General features: G+C 39.2%; 1 protein-coding gene across 3 annotated transcripts in view; it reads right to left on the bottom strand.

Annotated features, from left to right (window-relative positions):
- The window catches only part of LIFR (LIF receptor subunit alpha), a 54,949-nt gene that overhangs the window by 13,338 nt on the left and 16,610 nt on the right, over nt 1-25,001 (bottom strand). For all 3 annotated transcript variants that reach the window (XM_062019015.1, XM_062019014.1, XM_062019016.1), the window contains exons 2-15: nt 18,869-19,021; nt 18,045-18,165; nt 15,880-16,031; nt 14,205-14,368; nt 13,164-13,338; nt 12,629-12,898; nt 10,415-10,544; nt 8,458-8,621; nt 6,886-7,031; nt 5,763-5,928; nt 5,522-5,592; nt 4,887-5,100; nt 1,944-2,123; nt 246-347 (exon numbers count right to left, since the gene is read on the bottom strand). In XM_062019015.1, coding sequence (XP_061874999.1) covers nt 246-347; nt 1,944-2,123; nt 4,887-5,100; nt 5,522-5,592; nt 5,763-5,928; nt 6,886-7,031; nt 8,458-8,621; nt 10,415-10,544; nt 12,629-12,898; nt 13,164-13,338; nt 14,205-14,368; nt 15,880-16,031; nt 18,045-18,165; nt 18,869-18,950 — 2,137 coding nt within the window. In that variant the 5' untranslated portion in view covers nt 18,951-19,021. The remainder of the gene's footprint in view (nt 1-245; nt 348-1,943; nt 2,124-4,886; nt 5,101-5,521; nt 5,593-5,762; nt 5,929-6,885; nt 7,032-8,457; nt 8,622-10,414; nt 10,545-12,628; nt 12,899-13,163; nt 13,339-14,204; nt 14,369-15,879; nt 16,032-18,044; nt 18,166-18,868; nt 19,022-25,001) is intronic.

The following is a 25,001-nucleotide window of genomic DNA, read 5'->3' on the forward strand; positions in this document are numbered from 1 at the left end:
CCACTGTCTTCAGAGACAACTTCTGTGACACCCTGTGTCTCCACACAAGCTGGAGAACAGTGTTACTGCATGCTCCGAACTGGAAGTGGCTGGAAAAGTGTCTTGCAATTATATACTGAGAACAAGAAGAAGTCAATAGTACTGTATGAGGATTTTAGTCTCAAATTATCTTCAGCCAACACCGAGCTAAAACCAGACAGTCTAACTTCACTTTGTAAAGATCCTGAGCAATAAAGTGCACTTACGCAGCTCTTTCATATACCCAGTTATGTTTTTCAATAACTGATATCCAGTGGATTTGCAGCCATACAGTGAAAAGTCGTATCTCACACCAGGTCTGAACAGATCTGCAAGAGAGAATTGCTGTAAGAGTACTTCACTTAAAAAGGGTGATACTTTCAGCTTTCATACAATGCAGACTTACATAAATACATATTAAAAACATTACAAAGCCTTGGACCACAGCATTAGGTATAAATACTGTCCCTACTTGTAATTCCTATAAAAGCTTTGCCTTCAGAGGCAGTTTAGAAACAGTAAGCAAATCTCGCTCCTGGACTAAACAAACAGGACTCAAAACGAGCTACTCAAATTGCATAAATTGCTCTTTCCATGGGGAATCACAAACTGAAGTTACCAGAAACAATCCCCTTCCTTTCCTCCCATGGCAGCCATGCAGATCCTACCTCCTCCTCAGAAATACAAATCCATTTTGAAATACTCAGGCTCATTGCAGGGGAAAAAAAAAACCAAAACCAAACCAAAAAAACCTCACAGCACTCAAAAATGACAGTAGAACACTTTAGCAATTGACTCCAGCCCTGAACTGACTCTACAAAACACAGATAGTCATCAAACTTCCATTTCATGTGTCTTTGGTGGAGGCATAGGTGTTTGACACTATAAGATGTAAATAATGTAGGACTTTCTGGGATTTCCTCAAGTCAGGGGTGCACACTACTTTCAAGATTTTTAACAAGATGCCACTGTGAAACCCTACAGAAGTCAAGTGGGTTATGCAAGAGTTCAGGTCCAGCCTGAGAGATTCTCCAGCCAGGACTAAGCATAAAGGTGGGTTTGCCAGTTTGATCTCAGATCTAGCAGCCTGCCAACTCCCACAAAATACTGAAAGAAGATTCCTGGGGAAGAGATCAGGACTAGAACATCATATTACTGCACAGACATAGCATTGTCTGCTTAGAAAAAGCAAGCTCTAGCCTGCACAAATGAAAACAACATGGATGCAGTGTTGTAACTGCAATCAGGAAAACTTACTTCCTCTCTATCTCAGGTCCCACACCTGCCCGCTGCTTCCCTTTCCTACGTACACAGGCCTAAGTTGTTTTCTCTAATGGAGACTTTATATACCAAACTCTACCAAAAAGAAAATATATACCCTTTTAGACAGTAGAGAAAAATCCTACATCTTTCTTGGGTCCCGTCTTTCCTCTCCTGTTAGCCCTACCACAGCTGAGTTTCATTTCCCTGATCTGCCCACCAACGTTGAAAGACCTGGAATGTTCCTCGTTCCAGGAGATTTCAGTTGCTGACAGCAAGCAAACACATGGAGGTCACACTTTTAAAAAAATCTGTCTCATGTTAAAACTCTTCCTCCATCCTAAGTAACACTGTTTATGTTTAGAATCTAAACAAAACCCCAAACCCTAGATTAACTATTATGCATTTGTCTGAGCAAGGAAGTTGTTTGGTGTAGCCAGAAGAGGCAATTTCAAAACAGCTAACAAACAGAAGGATAACAGTCAAGACTGATATTTTGATTTGGCAATAAATGAATTTGTAAGAAATTAAAACAGTTCCAATAAAGGGCTTCATTTACACACAACATACACACAGCAGTACCTATAGCACTGGTGCTGCTCCCATTCCACTCGCTGTTCAGGCAGTCAATGAGAAAGATTCACAAAAACTTATTTCCAACTTACCAGACTTTATCACTGCATCTGTTGTATTTGAAGGAAATTTCTGCCAGTCCACACTACAGGGTTCAGATCCAGATGAATGACACCATTTTACGATGTAGCCACAGGTCATGTTGGGGTAAGAATTCCAAGAAATATAAATTCCATTCCCCATTGCCACGGCTCGATCTGTTTTGACATTGTCTGCAAAAAAGGGAACAAAAAATCCATGAGAGAGCAGACACTTTCCTGCAGTCCAGGCTGAAAGAAATTTCGCCTTCCAGCCACAGCACAAAGGTTTAATAAACTGCAGTCATTTCTAAGAATGAGAAGTACTTTGCTCCCAGTACTGTGAAATTTGAAGTGGTGCACTCAGCTATGCCTTCTGCAAATGTAGCCTGTAGCAAATCCCTCAGCCAGTCTTAAGTATGATGATGAGAAGGACTGCAGCTTAAAAAGCACTTTTTGAAGGTAAGGATTTATAGCAGATGTCAGGTTCAAATCTGACTTGACACCAATTTGGCAACAGCCTCCAGTTGTAAATTCCTGCTGTCATTTCATCAAACAGTTTGCTTTCTGTTTCTTTCAAGTGTCTTGCTGTCACTCGCCCGACCACAGACAACCATTTTTCATGGAGAATCAACAGCTAAAGTCAAGACACTGGTTAAATTTACGGAGGCTACCAAGGGTAAATTAAAAAAAGAAACTATACAAACTTTGCCTTCAGTCTATTTTTCCTGATTCTGATTATCAAAGGTTTAGCTGCCCTTGAAGTGATCAGATCTGGGAAAGACTTCTGATTCCTGCAGCTTTTCTCCTCAGCTGCCCATCAGATGAGGCCCTGCTGAGCTAAGGGATGTCTTCCAAAAGCCACCACAACAGCTGTGGCCCCATAGCAGATCTGCAAAAACAATCTCAGGGTTTCAGTTTTTCCTTTTTCAGTGTTCTCATTTATGCTCCCCATGGAGTCTATTATTTCATGTTATTAAAGCCATAAACTATGGCAGGCTGAAGGGCAAGGGCAGTTTTTAAGAACCAGTGCTGTTAAAACTTTGTTCTCACAGACGTGCTGTGAATGTGGAAGGCCCATCTATTTAAAAAAAATCTTAACATACAGATAAGTGTACAATCCTTTCGTAGCTTGCGCATGGCAAGAAAGACACATATGATTAAAAAAAAAGCAAATCAAGTCCAAAAATCTTTCAATACTTTCTCCTATGAATCCAGTGATGCTGGAAGACAGCATATTTCTAAAAAGACTGCTTTAATTTTCCTCCCTACAAGAAAGACTTTTTACTGACAGTGAGCACACTCTCTAAAAAACGCTTAAATACACACAGTGTTTTATTTCCTGAGCCCGATGACTAGAAAGTCATTCAGGGCAGTACTGCTCATTTTGTTGTATTTATAGCTGCAAGCTAGACTAGTAGAAATAACTGCTAGCATTACAGTACTACTGTGGTAGAAGACCATGTAACAGCCAGATTATATGCCCTGACTATACAGAGCACTGTTCAGAGACAGTGGCAAATTAATTAAGGCAGAGTACATCTTATTTGTGTTTGCAGTTTTTACAAAACCTCAGCAGATCTCAAGCTTCAGAGCTACTGCTTTCATACAGACATTAAAAGCACTTTCAGACTCTACACAGGAAGCAGCCAGAAAACATGTTTGGGCAGAAATGTCATCCAGTTCAGTAAATGATTCATCTTTCATGACTCCTCTCAGTGACTCAGATAATTCCTATAACAACTTGGGAGCAAATCTTCAATGAGTGTAAGTTAGGTTACACCAAGGAGAATCTCAGATACTCAAGAGAAAGCTGCCATTGCACACTACAAATCTATTACAGAGAACTCCCTGACTGACAGACTCTTGTTCTTTCACTGCTGAAGGAGAGATACAAAAGCATTTTCATTCATTCCACTGTCTCATACAGTTATGTTTCCCTCCAAGAAGCAGACTAAGAATATACTTTTGGGTACTAGTGTTTTGGAGAAGGACGAGAAACATCCAGAGGAATAGTTTTCCTTTGCATAGAAATAGACTTGTTTTTTCTCTCACTGTGAACCACAAAGCACATTTCCTCTTATAAGAGAAAGCACTGTCTTATCAGAACCAGAGCTGCAAAATAGGCAGCTGTGATACCTGCTCTCTGGGCGAGGAAGGAGAAGCAGCACCACACATGCCCCAAGCAGACAGGGGCCTCGCTGCATAAATTTGTCCTCCTGGAAATTATATCAGCCAGATCTAGAGCTGAAGGTTTGAGCTTTTGGGAGATTACACTCTTTCCACTGCTCATGGACTCTAAATAGCCACATGCAGTATTATAATCTCTCCAAGATCAGTCTTAGGAGCAGAAAATAATTCTATATCTCAGCTATTTCCCTTTACAAAAGGCTGCAGCAAGAATGGCAGTGCTTTAATTGGGAAACTAAAGTCCTACCTCCTTTTCAAACACCATCTCAAGGATGGCAATGCTTTTAACCAACCAGCCCAATTAATATTCTCCTGCAGATCTCACAGGCATTGAACTGACAATTCTTCCCTTAAAAAGCCACACAAGAGTCCCAAAACTTTATTCTGATTCTCTATATCATTTAACAATTTTCAGCATTTCAACAAGAACACATAGATTGAACCTGAGTTCCCTAAACATCAGAGATTGACACTAATACTTTGAAGCTTCATCCTTGTTGTTTCTGGGATGTCTCCAGAAAAGTGGAACATAGTTGCAGAGACTCACATTGTGACTCTTCTTTTATGCAGGGAGTACAACTAATTGGCAAGACATTACACTAAAAGCAAAGCAGTCATTTTTTTTTTCTACTTCCCATCCAGTAGATTTGGGTGGAGAAATGAACGAGAAACAAAGCAAGCATATCTCTATCTTATTTTCCAATAAACATATTCACCCAGGTACTCCCTAAAATTTGAAGGTGTTATCTCTCCACTAGGAGCGCTTACCACTTGGAAGTTCCATGCTTGTTATCCTTGATGGAGGAGATGAGCCTGCATGGTTTTTGGCCACAACACTAATTACACAGTCATTTCTTCCAAGTTTTATCTCAGTACTGTTTGAGGGCTCGGTGACTTCTTTATACTCCACCGGTGTCTCTAGCAGGTAACAGGACACTTCGTGAGACACTATTTTTCCATTGGCTTCAGACAGGGATAAAGGCTATGAACAGACAAGGAATGCTTTAAAACCAAAACAGACTAAACCAAAGAAGACATACGATAACATGAATGTAATGTTCTGCTCTACTCTGATGACTGTACAGGACTATAAGGCAGAAAAACAGTCATTCAAGAATGACTTCAACAATAAACACATAGTAAGTTTTTAATTTTCAGTTGAGATGTATTAAAATGTAATTCTTCTTGTGAAATGCTTTTCAAGGCTATGTTTCAATTATAATACTTTAACAATATTCTCAATTGGAGAAAAAATATATGTCTCAATGGATGGTTCTACAAAAAGTAAGAAACACGGACCAATTTATTGACTATAAGCTTTAGTCATTCATAAACATGTAAGCAAATAGTTTTTCATTGAGTTACATTACATAATATTTTCAAACTTAAAGTGTTCTATGGACCTTCCAGAAGATTTTTAGACTTTTTCCAGAGGGACTTCTTTCTCTCCAGATATCTGGTCCTCTTGCAGGAGCTAAGGGGGAAAAAAAAAAAAAAGAGTTTTGTCTTTTTTTCCTGAGTCGCACAGTAGGTAATTTCCCATCTATCAAAAAGTTAGGTTTTTAGATGGCTAATTTTCTTTTTTTAAAAATATATAGCTTCACAAGTTCAACATTTTGTCATCAAAGAATTAAATACACTTACGAGCTTCCAGTGTTGTATGCTCCTCTATCCTGCTCCAGTCACTCCACATCCAGAAGTGGTCAGCAGCTGAACAGCGCACCCTGAACTGGTATTTGGTATAAGGGTGCAACATGTTCAGCTGAGCTGTGTAAGTTGAGAATTTCCCACCAGCCATGGAGACATTGTGCTGTTAGAAATTTGCAGAAATTGACATGATGCATACTTTTTTTTTGGTTACACTGAAAGCCAACATATAAAGAAGTGATTTTTTTTTCCTTAAAAATACCAACAGTACAAAAAAAGACCTGCAGTCAAGTCTTACGAAGAAGTTAATGAAAAATTTTCAGAGGTCTGCCCAAATAAAGTCATGTAAATTGAACTATGACAGTAGGTAGCATCTTGGGAAGTATAAAGCACAAGAAGGAGAGAGAACACTGATGAGTCTTCAACGGCATGAGCTCTGCACGCAGCAGGAGGCTGTTGCTTCCCTAACCTAATCTAACCTATCCAGTCCTCCTCTCTTCCACATACCACAAAACTTCAGCTCACATGAGGCAGCCCAGGATTTCACCTCGAGTTCAGAACCTGCACTTCCACTGTGCACGTGCACACGGAACTGGTTGGGCAATGAAGTTTTTCCCAAGACACATGCACAGAAGCATGGCAAAGACAGTCTGTCTGAGCACAGATGTTTCTCATGCAGTCTTCCTCCTAGGCAGTCATTTTTCCTTCAAAAGACAGTATCTAAGTCTTACTCAGGTGATCTCTGTTCTATGACCTTCTATGACTACCCTTTCCTATTACTATTAAAATGGTGCAAGTCTGGGGAATGTTTCAGTTTCACAACTACTCAAAGAAATCCTAAGCCTGGGAATATTTTCTACTGAATCTAATAACAACACATGTGCATCACAGCTGCCAAAAGCTGGACTCTAAGTGACTTTAAGATGCAATTAACTGTGCAGTTCTAAAGCCAAACAACTTTTAAAATATAAAAAAAGCCAACAATCTCTCAAATGGATGCAAAAGCTTCTGAAAACATCTTCAAAATGCCCCACAACAATTTCACAGTTACTTTTCTTTTTACTTTTACATCTGAGCCAAAAAAAAAAAGAAAAAAAAATCCATTAAAAGTAACACTTACCAGTTTCTGCTCAAAGTGGCCATTGCTAATTTCAATTTGACAGAGAAGCCTGATCTCAGCAAAGCTGCCATTTATAAACCAATGTAGATGGACACTTGTAGAGCTGTTCCCAGAAACAGTTAATTTTTCTGGAGTTTTTGGGTGAACTTAAAAAATAAAGGAAAGAAACCCTCAATTCTAAGAAAAACTCATTCTTTTTAGTTCAGACAAGTCTAATTTTAAAAGATCAAAGAGAATCCAAAGGATAAATAAATTATCTGATCAGCAATTAGGACAGCTGTGCTGGGAAAGCACCCACAGTCTCATTCCTGATGCTCATTTCAGCTATCAAATGTGGAAACAGAATTACTTAAGGCTAACCATACTGGCATGTGTGATAAGGAGCTGGAGACACAAAAAAACATTTCCGTTCCTACTGACCGTATCTAAAAAGCAGAACATTAGCTATTTCAGGGGACCATACTGATGGATGAAATTCATTCAACTTTGTTCACCTTCTGTGAAGTTAGAACTTAAAATCTGCAGACTAGGACAGGGTATGATGCCCAAATGACCTCTTCCAAAACTCCTTTAATGGATTTTTTTCAATAATATCCAGTACTACTATTCATAGCTATCAGAGAAAAAAATCTGTACTGTTGGAATTGGTCCAGTTACCCTTAAGAAAATACGTACTCTATTTTGGGAATTAAGTGGACAGTGAGGAAAGGGAAGAGAAAAAAATAATAAGTAGCAATCTTACTGACTGGGTGCAAAACAGCCCAGTTTATAACCATCAGAAACAAATTATGCTTTCCTGGGATCTGCCAGTTCACTCTGACAATTCCAATCTTAGGCTAGCTGAAAGGGGACATGGACAAAAAACCCCACATCATCTTCACATTTAAATTCAATTTTTCAGAGAAAATGGCAGAATGCTGTTACCGTTAGGAACCCCTGAATCCTCAGCTGTAGTTGTGGAGGCTGATGGAAAACGGTGCTAGAAAGGTGGTAATCTTCTCCCTTTACTTGTCTAAACTGAAGGTATAATGAAATAAGTGATTTCTTTCTGCAAACCACGACAGCAGATGGTCATGGCTATTACCAGCAGCAGCTTAATACTCCGGATACTACATTTTACCTTTAAATGCTATACTTTCTATGCTCCAAATTCTGCTGTTGTAAAACTGCATAATATTTTGCCCCATAAGTAGACAGTGAAATACAGGGTCAGTTATATTTCATAAAACTATACCTAAATTTTAACTATTGACATGTAGTAGAATATGGAGTAATATAAAAGCAGTAGTTGGCTAATTATTAGATTGCAAGTAGCACTTCTCCACATAACAGTGTATCCCATCTCGCAGCATTGCTGTGGAGTATGGGCATCTCCCTGTACATGTAACCTTTGTCTTGGGACATGTCGTAAGCTATTTTCTTTTCAAGTTCAAATTATTGAACACGGCAAAATACTAGTGGCAATAAAGTAAAACAATGACAAGTATACCACAACAGTGTCCTTCAAACCCAAACCAAACAATGAGCACACAGGAATCACATTTTTTTGCCTTTGCGATTCTTAAGACTTACTTCTTTGAGTTAAATCCACCAACAGTGATGACTCTGTTTGTCCGATAGGATTGAAGGCACCTAATGTGAAATCATAGGTGTTCTGATTGGCGAGTACTGGAAAGTCACAGACATGCTCTCTGCTCATTTCATTGACTTCACACAAAACAATTTTACCAGACAGTCTACGAAATAAAAAAAAAAAAGGGGGAAGGAGCGGCAGAACAGCTTAATTTTTTAATAAGATAATTTCTAGCATGTCAGAAGTCTAGACCAAAAACACTGTAAAGAACAATGGACTCACTGACATGCAGCTTACAGAATGATTTAATTGCAGAGGCATATCTAACACCACAATGCAGGTTAAAGTGGCATCAGTCACAACTTGCCATGTCCTCACATGAAACTTGCCTCTTCCACTAGCGTAACATTTATCTTCTCTCTCTCACTTCTCAAAAGCCTGGAAAACTGGTAGGTCCTGTAAAACCACCTCACAAGCCACAACTAAGATTCTGATTTAAAGTATCTTAGTTCAGATCGGCATACATTTGCATTTAAAGAACGTTCTTAATTGCCTTCTGAACTAGGGAGATGAGATACTCATGATGTCTCTCTACCAGACCTGCCAAAAGTAAACTAAGGTTTGTTACCTGGGATACATCTATTAGTCCCACCTATTTTTATATGAAAAGCAGGAGAGGCCATCTTGTAACAGTGAAGACCAGAGGTACATCTTTAGGGGTAAAATCTAAAGTCTGTATCTGTATATATGTATGTATAGAAGTTGCTTTAACTACAATCTGTGTAAACCTCTCATTTAGTAGCAGAAGTTAATTTACTTCTGCAGGCATTTTTATTGTGTTCTAGCTAAACTCTGAGATCTCTCTGCACCATACTCTCAACTTCAATAGAGCAGTGTGGGCTGAGAACAAGGATGAGAATATTTAACCTGAAATGTATCACATTAATCTCTTCACTGCTTTGGGCTGAGTGAAAAAAGTCTGATCTGCATTCTTATTTATGAGCTCAATATGGATAGCTTTGAATATCTGCTCTGTTTTGTCCATGGCTTACCCATTGGCTTTTTTAATACTAGCACCTTGGATGACATCTGTGATGGTAACTCAATCTTCATTGCCTCTTGACTTGCTTAAAAGCCACCATTAGGCCATTTCCCACCAGTCTGTGGGACTCGGGTCTTTGTGGCTCCCTTCCCTGACTACTCCTTTGGTATTACAGTGGAGCCTTCTCACCACAGGAATTTTGTTAACTCATTGCTAACTTCTAATCATAGCCCCCAAGGAACACCACTTGGAACTGCTATTCCAGAACAAAGATTCTTCACTTTTAAGGCTTTACATGGCCTATGATGCAAGACAAACTAGTGTCACATCAGTCTTCACTTCTTTCTGTGGATGATGTCAGTGTTATTTGTCCTTTTCAATGTTTTCCAGGTAACATGCACTTTGCCTGCTCTACACTATCTGGGTTCTCAGTGCTGGAGGCTTATTTCTGTTTTTCCCAGTAGGCTTTGGGAAATGCCCCATGGCCTGTCTTACAATTGTTCCTCAAGGAGTTTCTGTCATCCTGCATAGCGGAAGCTTGGTAAATGTCTGTTAGATGAGCTGACACAGGTAGCATACAAAAAAAATTGTAAAGTTAGGAATGACTTCTACCATCTCCCTGTATTTTCATATTGGCCTTACCTACATGTTGACACACTAAGTCTTTTTTGTTCTCTCATGAGTTCATAACGGCTTAAGACTCTGGGAAAAGTCATCCTTAATTCCCATTTTGCAGAGCTAGACAAGGATTCTCCAAGTTCAGTTTAGCTTCAACTTCCATAAGCTCTTGAAAAGTATTTTAGGCTCTCAATAATGGAGACTACCTCATTTAAATAGGCTTGGTGCAGTAACTCACAGGCAGCAGTGGATATATTCCAGTCCTTTTCACTCCATTTAGTGCTAAATTGGTTTACCTTTCAAATAAACTGTACTTTGTTTTTCGTTTTCCGTATAGTCCACTGGGCCTGCCTGGTTTCCACGTGCATTTTATTACGAGGAAGTTGGACGTTTCACAGCTGAGGTTTTGGGGAATATCAGGAGGATCTGTAGTACAAAAGCAAACCAAAACAGTTAGCCGACTTTTTGTCATCTTAGTGAGATAGTTGGGCTGTTATCTTCCTGAAAGCATCACTATTCACTTTTGCCGGGTCTAGATTGTGTGCCTCACAAATGCATGGTAATAGTTACACTCCAACCATATAAATATAACATACTCAAAAAAATCCCAGTAAAATAGATCTATAATTATTATCAGACCCATCTGACTAACACTTGATGCTAGGCTTCTAAGTGGGTGGGTAATCTGGTAAATCACATGCAAATATGTTCACAAGCTCCAGGCTCTGACCTGGAAGTGTTTCACTGAAACTCTGCCAAGAAACACTGTTCCAATGTTCTGAGCCACAGTTTAGCTGCTGAGCAATGTAGGAATGCTCTCAGCTGTATGTCACATGTTCTTATGTGCCAGTTTTGAATTCTTCAAGCAAGTCATGTCAAGGAGATACTCCCTTTAGCACGAATTCCACACAGAATTTGAAAATTAAAGCAAGCCTCAAATGGTTCATCCTCTTCACTACTTACTGCTTTGGAAGTGCCTGTCATTTTTCTTTTGAAGATTTTTCTTTGTTCCCATACTAGAGCAGCGTTGGGTGCCTTCCTGGAGAAGACGGGCAGCACTCCCACAACAAACAGACAAGGTAACCATGCTAATGTGAGTCTAAGCACACCACTCATTTCAAGTCTCATACACTTTTTTCAATAAGGTAGCACAAGAATACCCACATAGCTGCCCTAGAGAAGGTCCACTAACATAAAGGTGGCAGGCTTTCTTCAGATTATGAGCAGCAGGACAAAAAGAACACTTGTTGGATCTAGGCTTAACCAGGGTGGTGTGCATACATATTTACTCCCTCTAGCTTTTAATCTCCAAATGTCTGTCATCAGCAAAAGCGTTGTACCAAGTCCTCTCACTTCCCACTAAGTAGGTATTACAAGACGAAACACTGGCAGGAAACAGGCTTCAACACATCACAGCTCTTCAAAAACTGCTATGTGAGAAAAACTATTTGGGATCGTAACAGCTTTCAATCATGAACCACTGATTATTTCACCTGAAAGATTCTCACACAAAACCAAATACTGCACAAATAACCTAAAAATGGTATCTCACTGAGAAGTCGTAAAAGGTTGGATTCCGTTTTGCATTTGCTGTCACATACTTAACACACAAAGTTAATGACAGAAGGCACAGGCTGGAGTTGGTAACACACTTTCAAAATTAGTCTAGTCTCTCCTTTCCTTTCCCTGAACCCCAAGGACCCTAAGTTCAAAGGCAGACCTCTGTACTGGTGAACAGGATTATAATGGAAAGCTCTTGGAAGAGAGTTAAGACTCAGAATCTCTGTGGGGAATGCACACAAAGCTCTGAAGTGGCCAATTCTGCAAAAGACGAACCAGGTACTTTCAATAGTTTATTTAAAGAGATATCTGTATCTGGAAGATATTTCTGAGCCTGGAATGGTTGCACAGAGAAGCTACACAGTGATTCAGTAGCTTTAAAGAAAACACGAAAAGCATGTTTAGAAGATTTTTCAGGAAAGAGTACACCAAAGGAACCCAGCTGGCAGTCAATTATTTCCCAGGGAGTGACTGTCCTAAATGAGCATCTGTTGTTGCAAGTCTCACTGTTTTATTGTCTTCATTTGACTGGTTCGTAAATTAATGTTTTCACTTAAAATTCATGCTCTTGCTCTTGCCATAGATGAAATAGAATAGATGTAAATCTGAAGTTCATGAGACTAGGTAATAAACTTTATATGGTAATAAACTACCAAGTATTTCAGATAATACAGAAGTGCCTTAGAAAAAGAGACCACAGGGTGAAGCACTGGGCCAGGTTCTAAGAAAAGCAGGCTTAGAGGGATACTTCCTCATCCTCCCAGCCTTGGTGTCTTCTCCATAGACTGGAGTTTTCACAGTGAAATCAAACAAGTAAAATCCTGGTTTGTCTTCAGGAATCATAGGCCAAGGGAAAAACCAGCCACAATACTATTTGTTTTCTAGCAGAACCCTAAAAGTTTCAAAAGAATTTTGATTTTCCTAAGGTTAGTAGACACAATGATACATACATCCTACAAACAGGACAGTTCCTTCCATCTCGATTTCGGACACCATGCACACTGCATTTGTCCCGCTGGTATTTGACGCACTGGCATTTAGCACTCTGATTGCACTGCTCCGACTGCTTAGACGTATCATTGGGTATACTTCTGGTCCATAAGTCATCTTTTTTATCCGCTGTCCTTCTTCATGGACACAACAGATTGTCACATCTGAACCTACGGCCACCACGGTGTCCTGAGGAAACACCCTAATGCCACTGGGCTCAGTATCTTTTCCTAGCAGACAAGGAAGAACAGAAAACAAACAAACAAACAAACAAAACATCCTGCATGAACAGTTTGATACAAATATGGTGATCAGTTAAAGTGTGATTGAGGAGCACTCCAATGCTAGGTTTCATTAACTGATGATTGCATTATTTCTCTAATCTAAACACTCCCAAAAGTAGCAGCCCATCACTGCCTAATGTTTTTCCTCTGATTCTGGCTTACTTTTCGTACAGCAATGAAAGCCCATGTGGTGGCAAGGGAACGAACATACCAGGGACCTCTTCTACTGGGCTCCAGTCACTCCATTCCTTGGGTCCGATAAACTGTGTTATATTAACATAACAGCGAATCTTCACATAGTGCGATGTGCACTCCAAAGGCATATCTGATGTCCAGTTCCAAGAAAGAATGATGTCTTCATGACTCAGTTTTGAATAGTAAGTTACCTATAAAGTTTCCCCCCAGGAAAAAAAAAAAAAAATCAACTAAAAGGAAGCTTATGAACACCTGCCAGCAATGACATATTATATATATTATATATATATTATATATTATTATATATGACACTCGCAGGTGTCAACACAATGGCAAGTTAAGTGAAGTAAATAATAAGGTCCTGATAGGTGGGTGGAACATCCCACCTGTCTTTTAGTTGTGTGGTGAATTTACTTGGATTAAAGCCTAAGACGCTAAACAGCCCACCAGTAAGGTAGGCTGCCAGCCAGAAATACCACAGAGCACACATTTGATGAAGAAGAGGAAACTCGCCAAGCATTTCAAAAGGTATATAATGCATCCCAGTATCCTGGGCCTCTCCCAGGCAGAGAAATGTTCCAACTTTTCCAAAATGAAACTCTTCTCATATGGATCCCAGGCTGCACTTTTTATCTTTTCTCCATTCCTAAAAATCATAGAGCAGAACTGCAGGCTGGCCTGCAATAACCGTGGTTGCAAAAAGCCTCACAAACTGAATATTCAAGACCACCAAAGTTTGAGAGACTGGTGCAGAAGTAGAGCAGAACTAATGGTGTAAGGCATCTCCCAAATTCACAAACAAGTTCTAACAAAAAAAAAGGCCCAACAACTACACTAGATTAAAAGGAAAAAAAAAAGAAAAAGCTGTGACTGCAAGTAAGTACTGACACTATGGTAGCCAGTGTCCTCGTAACTTTGGAACTTTACAATAACTTACCTACCAGACGCATGACTACACTCAGGTTCTGCAAAGCTATAACCTACATTATTCCAATCTTTCTTCAAATTACCTCCAAGAATGTTACCAAGGTATGTATAAAGGAAGAAAAAGGCTTACTTGTGTGACTTTTTCCATTGTTTCTTTGCGGAGTATCTGAATATGCCAAAAGGCTTCTAATCCATATGGGAAGACAGATCCGTTATCATTCCACTTCAGATTTAATGTGGAAGTTGAAAAGTCTGGTGTTAAACTAAGAATGTGTGGAGTGAAAGGAACAAACGCTTGAAAAAGAGAGGGGAAAAAAACCATTCATTAATCAACATCACCAGCCCTACAGGTAGTTAACACCCACATTTCTCTCCTCTGAACTGGATAGTAGCCATATGAACACATAATTCAGCCTCTAATAAGAACAAGTTGGGCTCCATCATTACTTGAGCATGAAAGTTCCCAGCAAAGCACAGGTGCTGATGAGTCACCAGGTAGTATTTTCTTTTAACATCTCAATATGCAGATGTGTGAGTAACTGATCACAAATATGACTCTTCATATCACATAGTAAGGAAGACATTCTGTCTTTCACAACCTTCTTTCAATGCTACAAAGTAATGCTAAGCTATAAGATATATTAAAAGGCAAGACATAGTAATTGGGAGAGGACAAGGTGATTAAACAGAAGCATCTCCTCTATGAACAGGTGGTAAGGAAGCAAGAGTTTGAGAAGCAGGCAACGATTATAGTAGTACTGTGCTTGTGGCAGATCATTGGGCCTGGCTCAGGATATATCCTGTTTTTAAAATGCGTGATTTGTCTAACTGGGGCCCTGGTTAAGGCTCTGAGAGCCTGCAAAGTGTTCAGCACAGTTAACATGCTATCAGGGATAACCTGTGATGAACCCAAGAGACTCATCCTGCCTGGAGTGATCAAGATGCCGGAGAATTCAATGAGTTGCCCACATATTTTTGAGCTATGTTTGTTAAAAAATTTTTGAGGTGCTGTCAACTGAAGAGTAAACTAAGCCAAGGATAAGAAGTGCTACTGACTCTAGAAGTCAACTGTACAATGGATTGAGCACACAAGATGAGCCAGCATGGCAGCTGGTGTCAATGCCATCTTCAGCTTACATCTGCCTCCTTTCGGAGGAAGGAATTGAGAAAAAAATCTAATTTGTCTATGACGCCAGTATGATGCAGCCTACCTCCCAAGCATAAAGGTATTTGCTCAGTTTCATTCATTTGAACAGAATGGGTAAACTGGACACTTATAAGAAAATATGATTCTGTCAGGAGTGATATACAGCTTCCCTTAAAATGTGTGAAATTGCAGGAATAAACCATTCTGTAGCTATTCAGCATTTAAAATGGGAGAATGGGCACTAGGAAGTTTATTCTACCTTTCCCAAGCCAAGTCTGACCAAATGCTCTTTATGTTTCATGCAGGCACCCCATTATATGGATTAGGAACTTGTTTACAAATCCTTCCTAATTTACAATCAGAAAGGATTAAAAAAGTCAAAGATGGATTAGGGGGATGTAACACTGTTGTACTTTGTTTTCCTCCTCACATTCTGACCTTGACTTCTCTACTATGATCTGTAGCTAAGAGGGCTTTTCTTCTCCCTGAAGGGGGAGAGAAAACAATTTGCTACTTATGGTAGACTCATACGGACTCAACACATCAATGTTTTACATACAGAAGTACTGCCAAAGAGGACTGCAAGCATATACACTTTGAGAGCAATATTAATCACAGTACAAAGGCCTTATATGCAAATGTAAAACCTGATACTTACAGATGTCTTTCTTGTGAATTTCTATTTTTTTTGTAGCCAAAGCAGTTCCAGAAATGCTGTTTGTAGTTATTGTCACTGTGCTGGAGCTCTCTGGGACTAGAATTTTGACTCTTCTCTCCTTAGTTTTAAAACACACTGGAGTCAGTAGGTCCCTGAAAAGAGAGAGAAAATTAAGCATGTATTTCAGCTGATAGGAAGCTAAACCAAGCTAAGTGCTATTCCTAGGACACTAGTAAACCACAAATTTTCTGTAACACACAAAAGATCTCCATATCAAGTCTGTGGAGGCACAATACTTGTATGGGTATTAGTTTCACATTAACAGGCATTGCCTTGTCTTTCAAGTAACTTTCATGATAGTGACAGGCTGTGCACTACTTGTATAGTGCAGCTACCTAGTTGTTAAGAGAACACTTCAAAGTAAAAAATTGACCTTTTAGACAAAAGTTATGTTTCCAAAACCTACAGTCACCAAGAATCAGTATTTCAAAACGAGCAAAATAAACCCCCCTAACCGAACAGCACCCCCCCATCTCTTTATGTTTTCCAACTCTCTCGAAGTTATGGCATGTGTGTGCAAACAGGTTTATCCACCTGTGTCCCCACCTTAGAACAAATCTTTCATCCCCCTTGTGCCGTGAGGAAAGAGCAGAAGGCAGGGCAAGAGTGCTAAGATCCCAGATGGAAACACAGTCTGCGCATAATGTTTGTGCAGTGCTCAGCACAACGTGATCTGGTCTTTGTCAGGAGGTTGTAGATACGTACAGGAAACAGTAATGGATGGGTGAAGTCCCTGTGCTCATGGTCATTGATATGCAACTAGAAAGACAAAAAGTTTTGAAAAATCCAGACCTTCCTCCTGGGGGAATGATGGGAGGAAGGAAAGCAAAGAGAACAATGCCAGCCTTCCTGTTGAGGGACTCTTAACTCATGAACTGGAACAGGACCCTGGAGCTCCCATCAGCTGGAGTCAAGAACTTGGGCTGAACTTTTAAGATTCGTGCAAAAGACTCTGGGCTAGCAAAGGCCAGCTGAGATTTGAGTGCTCAGAAAGGCTCTTCTTTATTGAGATATTATTAGAGGATGTTTGAGAAACTGAAAAACAAAATCTCTTTCCCTCTGGGAGGTCTGCAGTAAGCTCAGCACTCAGTGTTTTTGCTTCAAGGGCCCAGGCCTGTTCTGTTTAGCTAAGGAGAAACAGCAGCAGCTACATGACTGTTCTTGTGTAGAGGGCAATACCTCATGAACTCTGCACTCCTGAACTCTGGCCGCAGTGTCACACATATATGGGTTTTTTTTAATAGAAATGATAGCTGGCAATGCAGGAGGAATAACTAGACACAGAAAAATCAAACACGTAGGTAGAAGAAGTTCAGCCAAGCCCTGGGACCCTAAGGACAAGTCTGGGCTGCCTGCAGAATTTACAGGAAAAAAGACATTACAAATATCTGGACTGGGGGCAGGATCAACAGCACAAAGGATTTGAACTCATCCCTAGCACGTGATAAGTACTTGGCAGACTGACAGCATGGGGAATTGAAGACGTAGCTCTCATTAGTGAAAAGCACACTCAAGATTTAATTTTTTTTTTTTTTAATGATTCCCAAAATTTTCAACTCGCATTTGCTTTGGAAAAACTATTATAATTATGGAATAATTTTTCTATTTCCTATAATATGATGTCCTCTAGACAGATTAAAATTTATAAAGGTTGCAAGATAGCCACCAAGAGATTTTTCATGTTTTTCCACAAGTGAATCTCAACACTTATGTCATATATTCTACTGCTTTGGCCCATAACATCAGGATTTGCTTCTTCCAACTACCATTTCCTTTTGGATTGAACCTGATATGAACATTTCCCTCATGAAAACTCTAAAAAATAGCTAGGCAGACAGACAGAGAAGTCTGAGTAAACAAGAGCACCTTCCAGTGCTTTGAACAGAGCAAGCAAACTTTGGCAGAATCATTAGCGTGAAACAAGACTTTGCCAGAAACACCACCATTGCCTGAGTTAACAGTGCCTGGAGGGAGCACCACCCATTGAAAACTATGGTGAGATGCTGGGAAACAACAACATCACAAATTCCATCGGCAGTGACTAAGAAATAATTATATCTTCATCACAATTCAGTAGTTTCCAACCAGGTATACAGGAGACTTACTTGGTAGTGTAGCAGAAGTCAGTTTGTCCATGTCTTCTTTTAGAAGAGACATCCCAAGTACAGATCATGTCATGTAAATTGTGCGTTACACATTTCAAATTCTGGGGGTGCCCTAGAGGACCTGAAATCATGTAAGAAGTACAGTGACAAACTGCAGGTAAAAAATTACCAACTATAAACCAACTGCTATTGTTCACATATACAGTCATTATTTTTATATTTTCATTGCATGGATGTCTGGCCATTATTTTAAAACTGTGGAGTGATTTGTGTGCCTGATTACAGACAGACACAGACTGACAGATTCCTAGAAGTACCTAAAATCCTGGTTTAGACTTGTGTGCAACAGAAGCAGCTGTTTCTTTCCACAGTACCCATTCCTAGCCTAGCCTAACTGGGCCAGTGGCAAAACCACAAGCTCTGACAAGAAATTTAACAAGTTTTTTGCTCTACTCCATTTTCTCACATGGATGGCAATTAATGACAGAAGGGTAATTAATGATAATGTGTGAAATTGTTGTAGGCAGACAACATATAATACAAGAATGTCTCAATGCGTTTACATTTACAATGCATGTGAACTAACTGCATATGTAGATTATCACAGTTACTCTATAGAGAATTTAACACCCAATTTTGCACTGGTTTACCATATGCCATAGGGTGCTGGAAAGCAGACACCAGGCATGATAGCACTTCCATCCCTAGGATGGTCTGGGAGCACAGAGGTGATAGTTTTTGAACATACATATAGTAGGTAAGCAACATAATTAAATAGTGTCAGAAGCTGCAAAGAAAAAATAATTACATTGCAAGAAACTCACCTATCTCTTGGCTGTATATTAAGCTTTTTAAACACAGAACAGCTAGTGCTAAAAGGCAGCAAAGGCTCGAATTCTTCCACATTATTCTACTGTGTTTTCAGAACAGCAGCTTCAAGCAAGAACAGATGTCATCTTCCAACAAGCTGGTCAGTTCTAAATAAAAACAAAACCAAAAAAACCCCTTTGAAATTCCAGAACTGGTATTCCACAAATGCCACTTTTTGTTCCATCTACTTTTCTTCTTCAGTGCTGCTCCCAGACATAGTTACTCCTTTCTCTTGGTTGCCTGGCAGGTAAACTTTTGCCCTGTCCCAACCACTTCCTGATGTACACATTTTCAACAGACATTTCAAACAACTTGATGATTCACAAATGTGTAAAACTCAACTGTCCACAAGCCTTCCTTTGCAACAAAATGCAGAACAGAAAAGGCATTGTAAAGTATTCCCTTGGAATCTCCTCCACTTAATATTAAATGTTACATTCAGAAAGGGTCTTTTATACTGTGAATAGAAATGTCCACTGCTTTGCATATGGATTTAAGGGGACAGGAGAGTCTGACTGTTTCCCTCTGCCCTCTACTCCCTTATCATATTGCTGGCTACTCAAACCTATAGGATGCCTGAGAATCAAATGTGATCACCTGACATACTGGCTTAATGCAGTGTTAAGTAATAATGCCTGGAAGAAAAAAAATAGAAAACAAACCTGTGGGACCTGGGGTTGTTTGGTCTAGATAAAAAGACACAGTGGGGGATCTCGTTAATATTTACAAGTATCTAAATGGTGGATGTCAAGAGGTTGGGGCATCCCTTTTTTTCTGTTTTAGCTAGAGACAGGACAAGAAGTAGTGGAAAGAAGCTGGAATACAAGAAGTTCCATTTGAACATAAGGAAAAACTCTTTTACTGTGAGGGTGAGGGAGCCTCAACACAGGCTGCCCAGGGAGGGTGCAGAGTCTCCCTCTCTGGAGCTTTTCAAACTCGCATGGATGTGTTCCAGTGTGACCTGATCTAGGTTGACCTGTTTCGGCAGGGAGTTGGACTAGATGATCTCTAAAGGTCCCTTCCATCCCTTACCATCCCATAATTCTATGATCTAGACTATTAATCTTTATGTGTTCTTTGAAGATTAATGGGTTTCACGTTTTCCAAGGAGAAGTTCAATGGGATTTGGGGAACACATTTGTCGCCACCCATATATTGGCTACCATGTTTTGTTCTCAAAAAGAAAACTGCAGGAAAGCTTATCTTAAAGCCCTGCCAATTCCTGGTGCATTGCTTCCCTGCCAACTGAAAGCTGAGAAGACTTGAGCACCCTCACAGAGACCATAACTCCCTTACAGAGACCGTAACTCCCATGTAGCAAAGGGCCTTCTCTCAGTGACCAACAGCAGGAGCTCAGCTGTTTTCATTTAAGAACATAGCTGAGACAGCTTCTCCTACGGAGCAGTTTTCTGAAACTCTCATTTTTTTTAGAAATCCAAAGTGGAAAGGCTCCTGCCCTTATCTCAGAAATCTTTTCCAAAGCTAGATGCACATCACTGTCACAATAACAGAATTTGTCTAAAAGCCTCTGTAATTTAAAAAGAAACCTCTCGTTACTGAAGTCCTCTGTGCTCTGTGCCACCAGGAGCATGTTCCCTCATCACTGCAATACAAATGTAATTTTAATTACTTTTTTAAAAACAAGAATTCTCCTTCAGAGGAGAGCTGAGGATGTCCAAAATGCTCTTCCATCCCTCACCAATCTGCACTGTGTGAGGAGAAACATAATGACACTATGTCAAATACTACAGAGCTGTTCACAAGGGGTCCACTTCTTTGTCTGCAATAACCTGAGTGAAGGAAAGGTCTTGGCAGCAGAGGAGCTGACAAATGTGATGGTAAAAGTTAGTGTTACATCTGGAGGGAAGAAATGCCCTTAAAACTTGACAATTATTTTTTTTCACCATGTTGTCAAGCCACCTGAAATCCTTACTAAACACATACTAATTGAAGCTCTACTGCCTCCAGATACATTCACTTCTTTTTAAATATTCTTAAACTGTAATGTATGTGCCATGCAACTTGTTAAAGGCCAGATCAAGAGTGAAATTGGACAAATCTGTTTTCAAGTAAGGTGAACCAAGAACCTGCGAGGACATGAAATATAACAATCCCTGTTCAAGTTCCTTTCTGCATTTTGTTGTCTATCAAGGTCTTTGTATCCTATTTGTCCATGTTATTAAAGCAAACAAGGGTTATTACCTCCAGGTTTGAACCTTCCGTACAAACCTCTAACTTCATAAAAAACATGAAGACTAGTCAGACAGACCTCAGAGTCAGACGGACCTGGGAGTGAATAAAATTACTGATTTCTATTTGCAATGTACACACATGTTTTGTTTGTGAGCATTTCTTTAAAAGCCATTTCTGGTTTGCAAGAAAGCCCAAAATCAGAATGTCAAGTTTTACATGAAAAGCACTTCACAGTCCTCTTATCAGCTAGAAGAAGCCAAGGGGGAAAAAAAAAGGGAAAACACTGATCCATTTGAAAGAGGGAAAAGTGCATTGCAAAGTTAATCAAATTCCAAGCCTCTCACTTTCTAAACACATTATCTGTAAAAGATTGTGCAAAACTTGTTTGGTCATGCCAGGTTTACAAGGCAGATTCAACAACTACACAGGGCTATGTGTGTGGTTCACGAAAATCATCTGGTTTTCTGCACAGTTTTTTAATATATAGCTCACTCAGTAGTCAGTTGCCCTCCTGCAGAAGTTTTAAGAGTAACATCATAGTAGTGAATTACAAGAAATTTGAGTCAAATAAAATACTCCCAACTCTTGAGTTTTTATTTCTGTTTCAGTCAGGCACCAAAGGGAACCTATGTACTTTCATGCAGAGCATGATGAGTGTCTTGTAAACCACAATCTTTTGTAAGAAGTGTAGGCTTCCTGGCTTTTGTCACACACACTTTATGTCTTGTTGAAAAGTTGGAAATTTGAAGCCTCATGTCATGTAATTAAATGCCATTAGTCAAGAGAAAAGATCTCTGTTCATAGGCTTGTTTTAATTATAAAGTTACAATATAATTGAAGAAATTTGAAAATAAGAAGTTATCTTTCTTTGGTTGAAAGCTGCCTTCCATCAGTTCAAGACTAATTCAAACAAGGCATGGAGGTTTTTCCTTACCCTGGTGAAACATGAAAAGCATATTGTCGTCTAGGTAGATGTACTCTTAAGGTGGATAGTACAACATAAAAGTCAGAGATGTTCATTTAGGACAAGAGAGCTCAGTGTTGTCAGAGGAAGGCAAAATCTTGACCAGGGCTAGCTGGAGTGCAACAGGAGCAGTTGCTACTAAGTGTAATTGTCTTTCTATTGTAAGTTGGTTTGTTGGTTTTTTTTTTTAATGATATGAAGGAGGTCAGCCCATTCTCTCCCTCAGAAAGAATAATTACAACTAAACTGTCTTTAACAGTTGTCTATCTGAAAAAATAACAGCAATAGCACACCACCTAACAATCTCATTTCCTCCTGCAATCTATTCCAGTCAATTCACTGGTTCTGTCATTAGTGCTCCCAACGGCTACACAGCTATGTCTTGCTCCATTTTAAGTACATTACCCTATCTCTGGCTGAAAAAGAACAGTTTATCCTCCTCTGCCTTGAAGTGACCTCTTAGAAGATGACTGATACCAGTCTCTAGTAGCACTTCATTGAAAATCTCCTTTTTTTTTCCACCCCCAACATATTCCAGTTTCAGTTTCTGTATTTCTGATAATTCCTGGAATAAATAATAAATATTTATTTGTGGACCAAATCTGTTGTGTCCTCAGATTTTAAGAATTTCTGCTCCCGAGGCCTGAGCATGACCAAAAGCAATGAAGGAACTTTTCTGAAGCAAACCTATGCGTAGTATGTGTTTACACAGCTCATGCCGTATTTGCTTTCTCCCAACATTCAGATCTTGTTGACTCCATTTTGCTGTGTGATACAGCCCTGGATACTACTGTATAAAGCTGCCACTTAGCTGTTTGTCTAATACTTCAGACTCCAATCTCATCCTCAAATGGATTGCAAACCTCCTGACTTAGGGTGAGTATATTTGCACAGCAAATTCATCTTGAAGGCTTTGCCTGAAAAAGTCTTTTACTTAAAAAAAAAAAAAAGACTCCCATATATCTATGCTATGGAAAAACATCGTGTAAGAATCCCAAAAGCATTCACATGTAAATTCATGCCAAACCAACAGCAAAGGCATGGCAGGCTTCAGTATGCAATTGCCCGTATTAAAGAGCAGATGCTAAAAGCAAGGTTCCACACTAGCTGTTGGAAGTTACAGTACCAGGAGATGTCCTGACGTCTGCTCAGGGCTTTATGTTGTGCAGAGGAACTACTCTTGTGACTGTAGTCAGAAAGAAGGCATTTAAAATTGCTTTTTATGCAGAGAAGCTAAATAGGGATCAATTAGATTTAGATTCTTGACTACTGAATCCAAGGTATTTATACCACCTCAGACTATAGACTTTTAAATGACTTCTAAAGATGTTTTGATGCATAAAGTGCACCTACTCATAATCAAACAGACAAGAGAAGGAAAGCACTCCATGTCAATAATGTGGGCCTGAGAAAATATCTGTGGATAGCTTTCCTTCAAAACCTTGTCAGCTGTAAAGAAGGTTGACAGTTCTATGACAAGCTGAGAAAAGGAAGGCAGCCCTAGTTGTTTGACAGTGACTTGCTAAGACATTAGCAGCCTCTTTAGACTTAAGCTCTTACAGTGAAAAGTATAAGATAGCTGATATCTCTGGGACTGACTGTGTTTTGTGTTATGTGTATCATGGCTTAAGTGGTTCTGCACATGTTTTTTTAGAAGCGCAGCTGACAAAATTATCAATTCTCTTTAAAGGAAAAAAAATATTTCCCTACTTGTAGAAAACAGTTCATTAAGTAAATAAGTTCTTCAAAGCTCTGTTCTGTTTCATAGTTTTCTGGTCTCTGAATGTATTTCATTGTCAAGTGCTTGGAAACCACTTTGAAAACAAACAAAACAGATGAAAAAATTTTTAAAAGTCTTTCTGGCCTGTTTTCTGCCTGCAGTCTGATCTGCCAGTCACAATCCTCTAGATTTGGTTTTTAAAAACTACACTTTTCATGGCTATTTTTGTGTTCCACAGGCAGTTAACTTAAAAAGAGTGAGTTAAAAGGTGAGGTTATACAAAGGTTTAGGGAAACTGTAAGTGGATAAGAGGAGATGAAACTATGAAACCAGTAAAAACACACATATTAAACACAGTAAAAACGTACATATCAAACACAACAGGAGATATGTTTATCAATGAATTATCACAAGTTACAATTTATTTGGTTTTTTTCCTCCACTTTAAAGATGTCATCATAATAATTCACCACCAAATGGAGCATTCAAAGCTCTCAAAGAAAATAATTATATAACACATCACAAAAAAACAAAACAAAAACCAAAATCAAAACACAAACAAAACCACAAAACCCATAGAGAGCAATGGCGGGCTGTATTTTTGGCAATACTGAACAGCCATCATCCCAAATACAGCCAGGCAGAAATGCAGGTGCTTGCCTAGATCAAAACTTTCCCTCTAAAAGAAAAATTATTCTGCTTAGCAGGTGGAAAACAATCCTTTTACTTGTCTCTCCTGAAAGTTACTAATTTAACCTTCAAAGTGAAAGAAAACATGCCCATATCCAGATAAAAATGCATATATCAAGTTACACATCCTACTATTGCCAAGAGAAAGCTTCCAAAAAAATTCCCCTGAAAGATGATGCCAGAAGTACACATTTCTGGGAAACCAAGCAAATTGCCAATACAGCTGACAGTAAAGACAATGAACGAAGAAACAGAAGATCAACTGGCTTTCTTTAGAAGAGCTTTGGTGACTGCATGGCCTTTCAGTCTTTGACTTTAAAGCTAGCTGAGAAGTAAAAAAAATGGAAGTAGAATTAATGAAATTTATTTGAGGGGTTTTAGTTGTTTTTTAATAGAGTACATTCTTAAAATGTACTCCTTAAAAAAATGCAAAGTTGAGACAAAAAATGTCTCTTCAGTAATCTAAATGCAGGCTTTCCCTGTGTTTTATAATGTGGCAGTATTCCATGTTATAAAAGAG

Source organism: Colius striatus, chromosome Z, assembly GCF_028858725.1.
Source record: "Colius striatus isolate bColStr4 chromosome Z, bColStr4.1.hap1, whole genome shotgun sequence".
Classification (NCBI taxonomy): Eukaryota; Metazoa; Chordata; class Aves; order Coliiformes; family Coliidae; genus Colius; species Colius striatus.